Here is a 12,504-nt window from a genome sequence, read left to right on the forward strand (position 1 = left end):
TCGCGTCGCCTTGCAATCGGCTGTGAAGGTCATCTAATGATACCTCATTCCCAGTATCTCTCTGTGAGACAACATTAGATGACCTTCACAGCCGATTGCAAAGTGACGCGAAGTGGTCCGTTTCTGTGTGAACTTTAAAGGAAGCAACTCTTAAAAGACAAGACAACGCTTTCTATAGAGGCACATGGCTCAGTGACTATGAAATACTCAAACCACAATCTTACTTGAGTACAGGAGTCAAAATAAGGACAAAGGAATTTTTTTAAAGCTACAACTAGGGGATATTCTGATCAACCCCCATCACCCCCCAAGGGAAAGGAGAGAAGGTCCGCAGCCCTGTCGCCTATGTGAAAGTGGGACAGAGTGTAATATGAAAGGAGTGTGATCAATTGGAAACTGATGACATCCCTTAGGCACACTGGTAGGTGGTGAAATCCTCCTCTGTTATTCAAGAAACAAACTTAGGAAGTTTTGAAGTCTTTATTATCTTCTTGTTAAATGTAATCACATTGTATCCAATAATCAATAAAGTTTTTGTTGAAAGCATATGTTCAATTCCTTTTCATAGGTATACATGGTTAAATCCAGCTCCAATGCATTTCGGGCAGGCGCCCTTCATCGGGGAGCATCTAAACAAAAACAACATATATTGTTCTTAGTATAATATTGAATATCACACATGGTAATGAAAATCAGTAACTTGATAAATCACAATGAAAAAGTCACCTTAACCCAGCTAGGGAAATTATTAAAAGGCAATGTGTATTAGAGAAATAGTGTGGTCGCCAAGTTTAAAGACTGTGGTGAGAGTGAATAAATAATGCTACTCGGGGTCACATAATCAAAGGAGGTAGAAAAAACGCTACTGTAACGCGATTAAGTCACAGTAAATGGGTAAAAATTTAAAATGGCAATATGATTAAGTTAAGGTGATTACATTTAACAAGAATATAATAAACTCTTCAAAACTTCCTAAGTTTGTTTCTTGAATAACAGAGGAGGATTTCACTGCCTACCAGTGTGCCCTAAGGGATGTCATCAGTTTCCAATTGATCACACTCCTTTCATATTTCACTTTACTCGCCCATGGGTGGAGGGCGACACCTTAGGAGCACCTATTTGAACTTAAATAACGTTTCATTGAATTTAATTTAAACACAGGCTGTGCACGGGCCAATTAAACTCTAAAGTGGGACAGAGGACATTATTCACATCATCTGTAATTGCCCTCACCTAAAGGACATAAGATGCACCTTGTTATGACACTTTTTCAGACATCACGGCAAGCGGACCAGCAGGCAGGCTGTACAGCTGTGCTTCAATCCAACCGGCTAACAACATTTTTGGAGACTTTAACCAAGAGACTCAAAAATGTGTTGCATGCAGACTCCAGGTCAAAAATATAGTAGCACCAGGCACCACTTGAATTGAGTTGCAAAAAGCAAGTAACAGCACCTTACAGCTGCACCAGCACTTTACATTAACAATGACTATATGCTCAAAATAATGCCCTTTAATATGCTGTATTAGGACGGTTGGTCAACTCAGGGAAACTATTGTCAGTCCAGCTTTTTCAGATGCACACGCACTTTAGACTCACCGACAACCATAATAGCCAATTGTATAACCGCAAATATGTTTATCGATGGTTTTTTAACATTGTTTTTATTTCATTTTAACTGTGAACAAGAAATCTTTTATTGTTATGTGTGTGCAAAGATTTTAATTCATCGTGCATAATAAAAACTACTTACTTACTTAACACGAGGACACCCCCTGTTACATGTGTTGTTACTCCCTAGGTTTTAGTTACAGCCTCAAAGACACTATTTTCTTAAAAGGCTCCAGCAAGACCCACACTGGGTCCTAAGCTAGGCTGGCTGTGGTTAGTTCACTCACTAGAACATCTCACATTTATATGAGATCGTCTATAAATTTCCCTTCATCAGCTCCACACAGAGTACAACCTAATCCAAAATTAATGTAATACTTCTTTTGTCACATTTCAAAGCTAATAATTGTATATATGGACATAGTTATTTGAATGTACTCGTAGTACTGTCTTGCATGCAATGCATTATGGGTAGGTGGATTTACCATATCTTTTGCAGGGTGCAGTACCATATGTAAAGACTTCTCTTGAAGGGTATTTCTCCAACCCCATCAATCGGAACCTAAGCCACTGTGGTGTGGAGTGCCTCAGCCCTCGGCCCGGAGCCCATTGCTCTTCAACAGCTATATAGTGCCATTCTTCTCTCCCATTGCTTCTTGAGAAGTGAAGGCAGACTCCTATGCAGACGACATCCAGCTGGTGTTCTCTTTTAAAGATCACTCTGCTGATTGTTTTACTATATTTAGGGGGTGTTTGAAAGACATTTCATGCTGGATGAATAATAACAGCTTAAAACGTAAAGCGGACAAGACAGAGGTCTTGTTCTTTGACCAGACATCTCCTCCCCCACCGGACTTTGGTGGCCAGTAGAAATGGATTTGCCACCTTTACCGGCAAACACAGTGAAAAACCTGGGTGTCAAATGGGAGGCAGACCTCTCTTTCTTGGCCCAAGTCTGTCATATATCAGCCTCATGCTTTGGGAAGGTTAAGGAAATTCTTGCATCTGTTGCCGGAGGATTGTGACAGGATCATACTCAACGCTACTGTGACATCTTGGCTGGATTTAGCAAACTGCCTTTACCTTGGACTGCCTGCCTATCTGATTAATAGATTAAAGATGGTGGAGAGGGTGGCAGAGAAATTAATTTGTCGAGTCTCGTTCTGTCACCACATCTCTCCACACATCAGACAACTTCATTGGCAACCTGTAGCTAAAAGGATACAGTTTAAGTCCCTGACTCTGGCCTTTCAGCTTTTGCAATATGGTAGCCCAGTCTATCTTAAGCGTAGGCTCTGCCTATACCAACAAGAACGCACGCTGAAATCTAACTCCCAAAAGACGCACAATTGATGGACATTTGTTTGCTGTAACACAAGATCTAACTCCCAGCACCTGTTCTGTGTACCTCATTTTGCTAAGTCCCATATGGGAGGCAGGTCCTTCACTGAGGGGATGGCCAGGCTGTGGAACTCCCTGCCTTCCCATATGCACCTGATCAAGTTTGAACATGAATTCAGAAAGACCTTGAAGACTAGGCTCTTCAGCCAATGCTAGTACCTCAGTTGGACCTTCCTCACCTGCTGTTGACAGCGAAGCGCCGCGACACCTCTGCTTGAGGTAGCTGTTGCACTCTACAAATGCTTTTGTTATTCGTATTATTATTATTATTATTATTATTATTAGTAACCAAAAGAGGTCCCCTTTTGGCCAAATAGGGTACTGCACCTTGCAACATGGGTAGGTAAAAAAACATTGCCATTTACAATGGCAATAACTCCAACTTTGTAGACATGCAGTGCTGGTACCTTGCTCACAAGGGACCTCTAGGAGCAGCTTGCAGCACTGCACCAGGACATGCAGGACTGGTGCCTTGCTCACTAGGGCCCTCAAGGAGCAGCTTGTGGTACTGCACCTATACACGCAGTGGTGGTGCCTTGTTCACTAGGGACCTCGAAGAGCAGCTTGCTGTACTGCACTGAGACATATAATGCTGGTTGCTGGCTCACAACGCAAGCATTTGCAATGAACTAGGGCTTGCATTACTGAAAGTATGATTTATTGGCATTGCATTATTATTTGTAATGCCAATAACTCAAACTACCGGTAAAGCGAGACCTATTGCATTGCAAATGCTTGTTTTTATTCATGCAATGTGGCTTTAAAGACTTGTGCATGTCATAACATGTTAAGGTTGCTTCTAAACATGTCCCGTTCATATTGCTTGCAGGTGACCTGGAGACATGGGGAGGAAACTTGATCTGTCTGGTTTGACTGAAGATGAGGCTGAGCATGTTCTTCAAGTAGTCCAGAGAGATTTCAGCCTACGCAAAAAAGAGGAGGAAAGATTAAGGTAAAGTGGCCTTTTTATGCTTTGGTGTATGTCAAGAACTTTACTGAAAATTCACAAAGACTGTGGATTGGAAAAACTTTGCAGATGGTTTAACATATGGTTTTATGGTAGAGATCTTTCTGGCACCATGAATGAAAGTATTTATTTTTTCGCTAGTTTGACAGTGAGACATACTAGTTTTCATTGTTTGGGAGACCACAGAGACCATGGTATTGCCCCACCATATCATCAACATATTTTAGCCTGAACTGCAAAGCACCTGTCCATACATGAATAGACATGACTTGTACTTGAGACCAGGGGCCCTATTTTGTGCAGTTTATAAAAAGCGGCCACTTTTAATTTGGCCGAAGCAGTTTGGTATTACAGATCTCCTCACCAAGTGCAACTACACGTGATAATTTCTTCATTTGCATATGTTCGTCTCGCATATGCTCAGTGACACTGTAAATTTCACATTATTGGACATTTACCAGGGTGCCTGTTCCTTCTAGAAGAGGTCTACACACCTCATTACCCATTGAATATTATACTTTCTCCCATTCACCAATGACTTTTGGTAGAGGATTTAGAGAATGAAAATGTGTGCCCCTTCATGTGTGCCAAGGAGAATGGGATTGAGGCAGTGCAACCATGCCCCAGGGTTTTCAGAGGTCTTCTCACCTACTTTACACCTGCAATATAAGTGTGGAGACATCTAATAATGGAGGTATGCATCTCAAAGTCTCTCATAACCTAATCCTTGTTAAGCAGTCACAGATAAAAAAATTGTGTCATGGAATGTAGAAGGGGTAACCACGTTGCTATATGAGATGGAATGAGGTCAGTTTATTAATTCTCATGACCTATTCCTCTTTCAGGAGACATGGTGCCCCTCTCCCATCCATAGGAGTGGGTTTACATATTTTCCTTTAAACACACTCCAGACGGGGAGGGGAAGGTCCTTGAGCGGAATTAGCAATTTGGAAAAAAAACAGGCTCCAGTGCCCAATCAAAATCGTTTCTATCAACATTATGGCAGTTAGTTTGGTACTTCCATCTGAATAGTCCTTAAATATGTTTTATGTATATAATAGAGTAAGTGCAAGTAATGCAGAGACCAGGGTATTATATGTGCTAGAGCACACTCTTTTTGAGCACATAGGGAAATACCTTATTAATGGTGATAGGGGTCTTTAACACCACATTTGAACCATTAGTTGCTACCCCACTTGATATGACTGTGGATCGGGACAGGCAATGGAATATCACACAAATTGATTTGCTGAATGTGAGAAGGACTCCTAAAGCGGCCCACATGCTAGCATTAATGCAAATGTTTGAACCTAGAGCGACTAATGTCTAGACTCCCTTAGATCAAACAGGAAAACTGACTTATAATAGGAAATGTCACCTTAGTATAATTGACTGTTTTCTTGTTGATTTAAAGCTCTAGCCTGCTGTACCTGGTATGGCAGTGGTGGATAGATTGGACAATGACAACCACGGTTTAAGCGTGACAGTACTAATATTTTCAGTTGCAAAACCAGCACTCCTGGGTAGTGCAGATTTGATAGTCCTATCCCAAGCAAATAATCAGAGGACTATTCAGTGGAAATGGATGGAAAATAACCCCTCAACCCAAGTTAGTTGTGAAGAAGGTGGAGAAGGAGGTTAAACTTTTACTCCCACTTCCCCAAGAGCTTAGGAATGAGAAAATTAAATTAAGTTATGAAGCAGTACTCTTTCAGATAAGGGACCGATTAGGTCAAGCGAAACAAGTGGTTAGGAAACCCCTTAAGCCTGCGGCATGGTACAACCATGCATGCAGGGTCGCTAAAAAGTGAGCTTTTAATCACAGCAAAGTCAAATTCTAGGTTAGACTGTGTAAGGTTTTGGACCTGATACAGGTTTTGGACCTGATACAGAAGGGGGCTCAAGCAAGTCCCCTGTGGCGCAAGCAAAAGGGGACTGGGAAAGTTTCCTGTGAACGTCCCTCCATGAAGTGTTAACAACCAAAGAGAACAGGATAAACTATTTTCTGTGGTGCCGGATGAGATTGTCATTTACCTACTGCCCCTAGGTATTACTAAAGTGCAAGTGCTGAAATACATAAACTATTAGTGCAAACACGCGTGTAAAGTGCAAAAGTGCGATGTCAGCCATGACAAAGAGACAGATCCCTGCCTCAATTATAACTCATTGGTCACCGGCTGATTCATCAAAAAGGGGGAAGGCAAAAGCGAATTTAAGACATGTTAAGCCTATTAAGAGGTTTACATGTAATAATCAAATAATTAAGTCAGACATTTGCCAACACCAAACTCTACGGTAGGAATTATAGACTCATGGAATGATAACTCTCAATTAGAAATAAAAAGGGAAAGATATATATAAAGGGAAAGATATATATATATCCAAAAACCATCTCCTCCAAGGAAAAGAATGAGGGCCACAGCAGGGGAATACAAGGAGGCAGCTTTATTAGCGAGCTTGGCGAATGCATTTCGGCTACAGGTAAGCCTTCTTCAGTGCCTAGATGGTAGCAGGAGCAAATAGGCCCGTTTGTGGTTTAACAGTTCTTTAAATGTGTCCTGCTTACAACACATTGGTTGCTGCCAGCTCCGCCCCTCAACAAGTGTCGAGAATCACCTGCTGCATACAATTAGAACGCCGATGAACTACCAGACCCAGAATGCCGTGTGGATCCCAGGTTGGTCTCGGTTTGGCGGAGTTCTTCTTCGGCAAACAGGGCACCACAATGCTCCATCAATGCCGCTCTCTGCCTGCAAACATAGCCCCCTCGAGTCCCCAACCGCAACAACCACCAGGGCCACGGAGTCCAAATTGCGGGGACAAGTGTGAAAGTTCACCTCGCCCAGCGAGGAGCCAGATAACCCCTACACCGTCGCTTTCTTCCTGGTCATGGGGTGGGTCTCAGACACCTGGACAGTCGCAAAATTCACAGAAGTGAACGAACCAGCGAGGCTGAGTCCTCTTGAAGCTGCGGGGCCCCCCTTCACTGGAAACCGCGCTAACAATATCCAAAAACCATCTCCTCCAAGGAAAAGAATGAGGGCCACAGCAGGGGAATACAAAGAGGCAGCTTTATTTGCGAGCTTGGCGAATGCATTTCGGCTACAGGTAAGCCTTCCTCAGCGCCTAGATGGTAGTAGGAGCAAATAAGCCCATTTGTGGTTTAAATGTGTCCTGCTTACAACACATTGGTTGCTGCCAGCTCCGCCCCTCAACAAGTGCAGAGAATCACCTGCTGCATACAATTAGAGTGCAGATGAACTACCAGACCCAGAATGCAGTGTGGATCCCAGGTTAGTCTCGGTTTGGCGGAGTTCTTCGGCAAACAGGGCACCACAACATTCCATCAATGCCACTCTCTGCCTGCAAACATAGCCCCCTCGAGTCCCCAACTGCAACAACCATCAGGGCCACGGAGTCCGAATTGCGGGGGCAAGTGTGAAAGTTCACCTCGCCCAGCGAGGAGCCGGATAACCCCTACACCGCTGCTTTCTTCCTGGCCATTGGGTGGGTCCATTCCAGACTCCTGGACAGTCCCAAAATTCACAGAAGTGAACGAACCAGCGAGGCTGAGTACTCTTGATATTGCGGGGGCCCCCAAAGCGAGTCACTGGAAACCGCACTAACAATATCCAATAACCATCTCCGCCAAGGAAAAGAATGAGGGCCACAGCAGGGGAATACAAAGAGGCAGCTTTATTTGCGAGCTTGGCGAATGCATTTCGGCTACAGGTAAGCCATCTTCAGCGCCTAGATGGTAGCAGGAGTAAATATATATATATATATATATATATATATTTCGTAAAGTTCAATGCGAGCACAGCAAAGAGCACAGCCACGCCACGCCACGCCACACTGAAAGATCGAGTAAAGCCACAGACTCCGTGCTCAGTTGTTAGTGCATTTATTCGTGAGGAATAAACAGCCCACCAGTCGCCATGACGCGTTCCGCCTCAGCCGAGGCTTGATCACATGTCATGAGAAGGAGGAAGAAGGTACTATTTGAATAGCATTTAGGTCACATGACGAATAGTACTTCCTGTCAACATTAAAGGGGTATACATCAAAAAACATTACTGGGCGCAGTGCCCTTATTGACCTCCCAATAATCAAATATGTCAGTATATTAGATGTACATCAGTGTTCTGTAAGCAACCAGTCAGTTAATACGATAAAATTCACATTTCTATACATTGAGGCAGGAACAAAACGTAGTTCATTATTTACAAGCAAAAATGTTTAAAATGATGCAAGTTATTCAAAAATATACATAAAAATATAAATATAAATATTTAAATATATATATATATGGAACTATGTGTATAAAAATAGAAAAAATATATATATATATATAATATTCCTAACTTCATATATATACAACATGTGCAAATTACGCATAAATATTTACACCATTTCAACTCGTAAAACGTTCATTTTTAGCATTGCCTCATAAAACATATAGCTGTTTTATCAATCGTTTAAAGGAACTACTGACTGATAAGGGTTTTAATAAGCCCTCAATTTCAATTACTGGCATAATATCAAAAATTATACCCCAGTGGGTAAGGAATGCACAGTTATTAGTCATTTATTACAGAAAAGTCTATTTGCTATGCACCTTCAAGCGGGTTGCTAAGTAAAAAGGAAATATAAAGTGCTCGTGCAAAAATAATATAACTTGTTCAGTGTTATTTTATGTATTTAAAATCTGCAGGCTGCTGCAACACAACTTGTGTAATTAGATCGTTTCAGCAATACAATATCCACTCAAGAATGGGAAACTAGGACCCTACTATAAACAAGTATAAAGGTCCTCCGTGCTGTTGAGCCCCCCCGGATGTTTACTATTTAGCTCAAGTATATAGCGGGTTTCCAGAAGACGCAATTTACTGTCTCTGTCACCCCCTCTCCTCAAGGGTAGGACTGAGTCCACCAAATAATACTGAAGCTTTTCGGGGTTGCTGTTGTGGCATTTCTCGAAATGTCGAGCTACCGGATACGCCCGGTCTTTTCCAGATATAGCCCGCAAATGTTGAAGGATGCGTTTGTGTGCTGGAAGACGGGTACTGCCTACATATTGGAGGCCACATGGGCACACCAAGATGTAGACCACAAACTCAGTTTTACATCCCAACTTTTGCCTGATCTTAATGGGCTTCTCATGGAAAGGGCTCGTGTAATGGGTCTTATTAATGGCGTGCTTGCAGGCTTTGCAGATCTGACACTTTTTAAAGCCTGTAATGCGTTCCCACCACTTTTTAGGAACGTCTAAAGTGTTATTGACAATAGCACTGCCTAGGGAAGGAGATTTCCTAAATGTGATCTCAGGTTGATTTTTTACTAGATCACCGATAGTTTGATCTCCCCGTACGAGATTCCAATTTCTGGAGAAGATTTTACGAATTTCAGCATGCTGTTGGCTGTATGTTACTATAGCCCTACACTGGATTTTTTCTGTTGTTGGCATTTCACTAGTATTGGGCACCTCAGAGCATTTCTGTAGCAGATGTTCTCTTGTCACTTTTGAGGTTTTTAGAATCGCATCATCTATCATTTTGGCACTGTACCCTCTGTCTAAAAATCGCATTTTGCACTGTAGTTGGGCTGTTCTGCATTCATCATCATTACTACAGATGCGTTTTATCCTTAGCATCTCCCCGTAGGGGATGCTATGAATTAGGTGACGCGGGTGACTGCTGGAGGCATGTAGTACCGTGTTTCCAGCGGTACTTTTCCTATGCAGCTTGGTCTCAATTCTTTCATTGGCAACATAAACCTCTACATCCAGGAAATTAACAGAAACATCACTTATAGTGGAAGTGAATTGGAGATTGAGGTCATTCACATTCAGTTTGTTAACAAACTCGGTGGCACTTTCCATGGAACCCCTCCAGATAAAAAACAAATCGTCAATATATCTGAGGTACAGAATGGCATGCTGTTCCATTAGTTGTCTGTGCTGCCCCATCAGGGTTTGCTCCTCCCACAGTCCCATGTGCAGGCACGCAAAACTGGGGGAGAAGCAAGAGCCCATGGCCACCCCTCTGAGCTGCTTTTAAATTTGGCCCCCTGTTAGACCTGACATCATTGGCTTGAGTCTCTCCTCCATTTTTCTGTTTGCCTCTACTGTTTTTCGATGTTTTGCTGGTATATGCTTTGGGCGCCGTGTCACTGCTGATCAGTGCCATAGCGCAAGTGCTCCCTATGTTAAAATGATGTATCTATTGTATCCATGTTTGGCTTATTTGGTTTACTGTCAGTCCCTAGTCTAGTGCACCAGGAGTGCCGGGGCTTGTAAATACAAATGCCGCTCGTGGGCTTGCAGCACGTGTTGTGCCACCCACAGGAGCGGCCTTGTAAAAGAATGTCTACGGGTCGGTCATTGCGAGACCCACGTGCAGTCTTGCACTGTCACGTCGGCTGCGCAGCTATAACTACTTGCCAGCCCCTCCAACCTTCCCTCAACTTCATGTTAGTCACCCCTATGGTAGGCCCATGGGCAGGGTGCATTGTAAGTGTAAGGTAGGACAAGCCTGACCAAGTTGGCATGTCCTGATAGTGAAGTGCCGCCATCTTAGGGCTTCACTATTGCGAGGTAGCCTGCTCTCCGTTGGATAGAATGGGCCACCGGGATTATTAACGCTATAATCCTAGCTGGCTCGGGGAGCATGGTGCAATGTCGAGTTTGGTATCCCTGAACTCGGGGTTTAATTACGCATCCGTTGGTGTGGATGGTTTTTGGACTCTGGGTTCGAAAATAGCACTTTTAGAAAGTGTCTATTTTCTTGTCTAACCATATCTGGTCTCTGCTGGTCTTACGTGTGTGTGACAGGAGCTGGGTGGCTCCACGAGGTCTGGATGAGTCAGTGTGGGATGAGTGGGACATTACGTTGAGAGTAGGGGGAGAGTAGTTGTTGATAGCCTGCCTTGCCTGATACAATGCTGGCTCCACCTCCTGCCGAGCGACTGATGGCTCTGTGCCTGCCATGGACGATCCTGGCCCCACCTCCTGCCAGGAGGGCGATAGCTCTGCTCCTGCCAGTGTCAATGCTGGCCCCACCTCCTGCGGGGCGTCTGAGGACCCGGCCCGGCTCAATGAATAGGCCAGGTGCTACTGCCTAGCTCCACCCACCGCAGGCCCAGGGTGTTGGGAAACCCCCGGCCTAGACAAAGGGATCAAAGACGGAAAGGGGTATAAGAGAAGGACCCCTGAACCAGGAAATCAGATCACTTCTGACAAGGAACCCTGTAACCAAGGACAAGAAGCCTGTTGATCTAAAGGACTGCCTACCCCTTCTGCCAGTGTGCTGTTGTTGGGGGAATCCTGCAGTGCTTCTTTATTTTTGCCAAGGAACCAGGAGAGAGGAACTTGGTGTGTACTCTCACGCTTGCAAGAAAATCTCCAAGGACTGGAAGAGTGCCAGTCTCCTGCCGAAGTCACAGGGCTAAAGGACTTCACCTGCTACAAAGTGCTATCTGCTGGAAGTGTGAATCCAGCACCTCTGAAAGAACCAGCAATCACGACGATCGGACGCTGGGCCCGACCGACGCCAGCAGCAACGCCAGTGAGTAGGAGTACGGCTCTAACTCCAGAGGACCTCGTGTCTGCCCCGCTGCTGATCGCATCAACCGTGTGCCCTTCGACGCCGTGAGCGCTGCTCACTCTGTGCAACTGCATCATCAACAACGCCTGCTGTGGCCTGATCGACACCGAAGACGCCGGATTGCTCGACGCCGCTGATCATCGTGTGCTTCATTTTCCTAAGGTACTGTGTTGTTGGGGGTCCGTGTGACTCCAGGCCCGGCGCAGCGCTCCTCGCGGTCGACGCCGAACCTGTGGATTATCTTTGCCCCAGCGTTGTGTAGCTCCCGTGTGAGTTACCCTGTTGCTAAGAACTGTGTTTCCAAGAAGAAGATTTGCTTGATACTAAAGACTCTTGTGCTAAAGAAGAAACTACCTTTGAACTATCCTTTTTCCTTCCCGAACGTATTTATTCCGATTGTGTACAGTTTTGCCGTTATTTGGTCTTGTGCTAAGTCTTATATAAAAATACTTATTTTTATAATACTACTGTGTCGTGTCCATTTGTAGTGCATTCACTTTATTACTGTATGTGGTCATAATTGCTTAACACACAGCCTCTGAGATAAGCCTGTTCTGCTCTGCCAAGCTACCAAGGGGGTGAGCAGGGGTTATCGAAGGGTGTGATCCCCTTGCCCTGACTAGAAAAGGAGTGTCCCTATTTGTCAGAAGTGCATACCTCTGCCAACTAGAGACAGCCGGTTCTAACATTGGATGCAGCGGTGAGGATTTGGACCTTGCATTTATGACCCATGTACAGTGATTAGTGTGCGCTACGTAGTGAAAGCAGACCATAACGCAGTCACAATCTGATTCGGAAGGATCCTATTTTTTGTTCTCCGCTTTCCTGAAACTTGATTTTCTGAACACTGCCAGTTTTAACCATGAGTGACAACGGAGTCACTGCCCCTGCTATCGTTGTTGTGGAAGAGTTCGAGAGGA

The 12,504-nt window shown here is 44.2% G+C and overlaps 1 protein-coding gene across 1 annotated transcript in view; it reads left to right on the forward strand.

Annotated features, from left to right (window-relative positions):
- MYRIP (myosin VIIA and Rab interacting protein) overlaps positions 1-12,504 on the forward strand; it is a 1,654,117-nt gene that overhangs the window by 270,177 nt on the left and 1,371,436 nt on the right. Inside the window, exon 2 of the mRNA XM_086941723.1 lies at positions 3,843-3,965. Within this exon, the coding sequence (XP_086797849.1) occupies positions 3,856-3,965 (110 nt within the window). The 5' untranslated portion in view covers positions 3,843-3,855. The remainder of the gene's footprint in view (positions 1-3,842; positions 3,966-12,504) is intronic.

Source organism: Lissotriton vulgaris, chromosome 10, assembly GCF_964263255.1.
Source record: "Lissotriton vulgaris chromosome 10, aLisVul1.2, whole genome shotgun sequence".
Lineage (NCBI taxonomy): Eukaryota > Metazoa > Chordata > Amphibia > Caudata > Salamandridae > Lissotriton > Lissotriton vulgaris.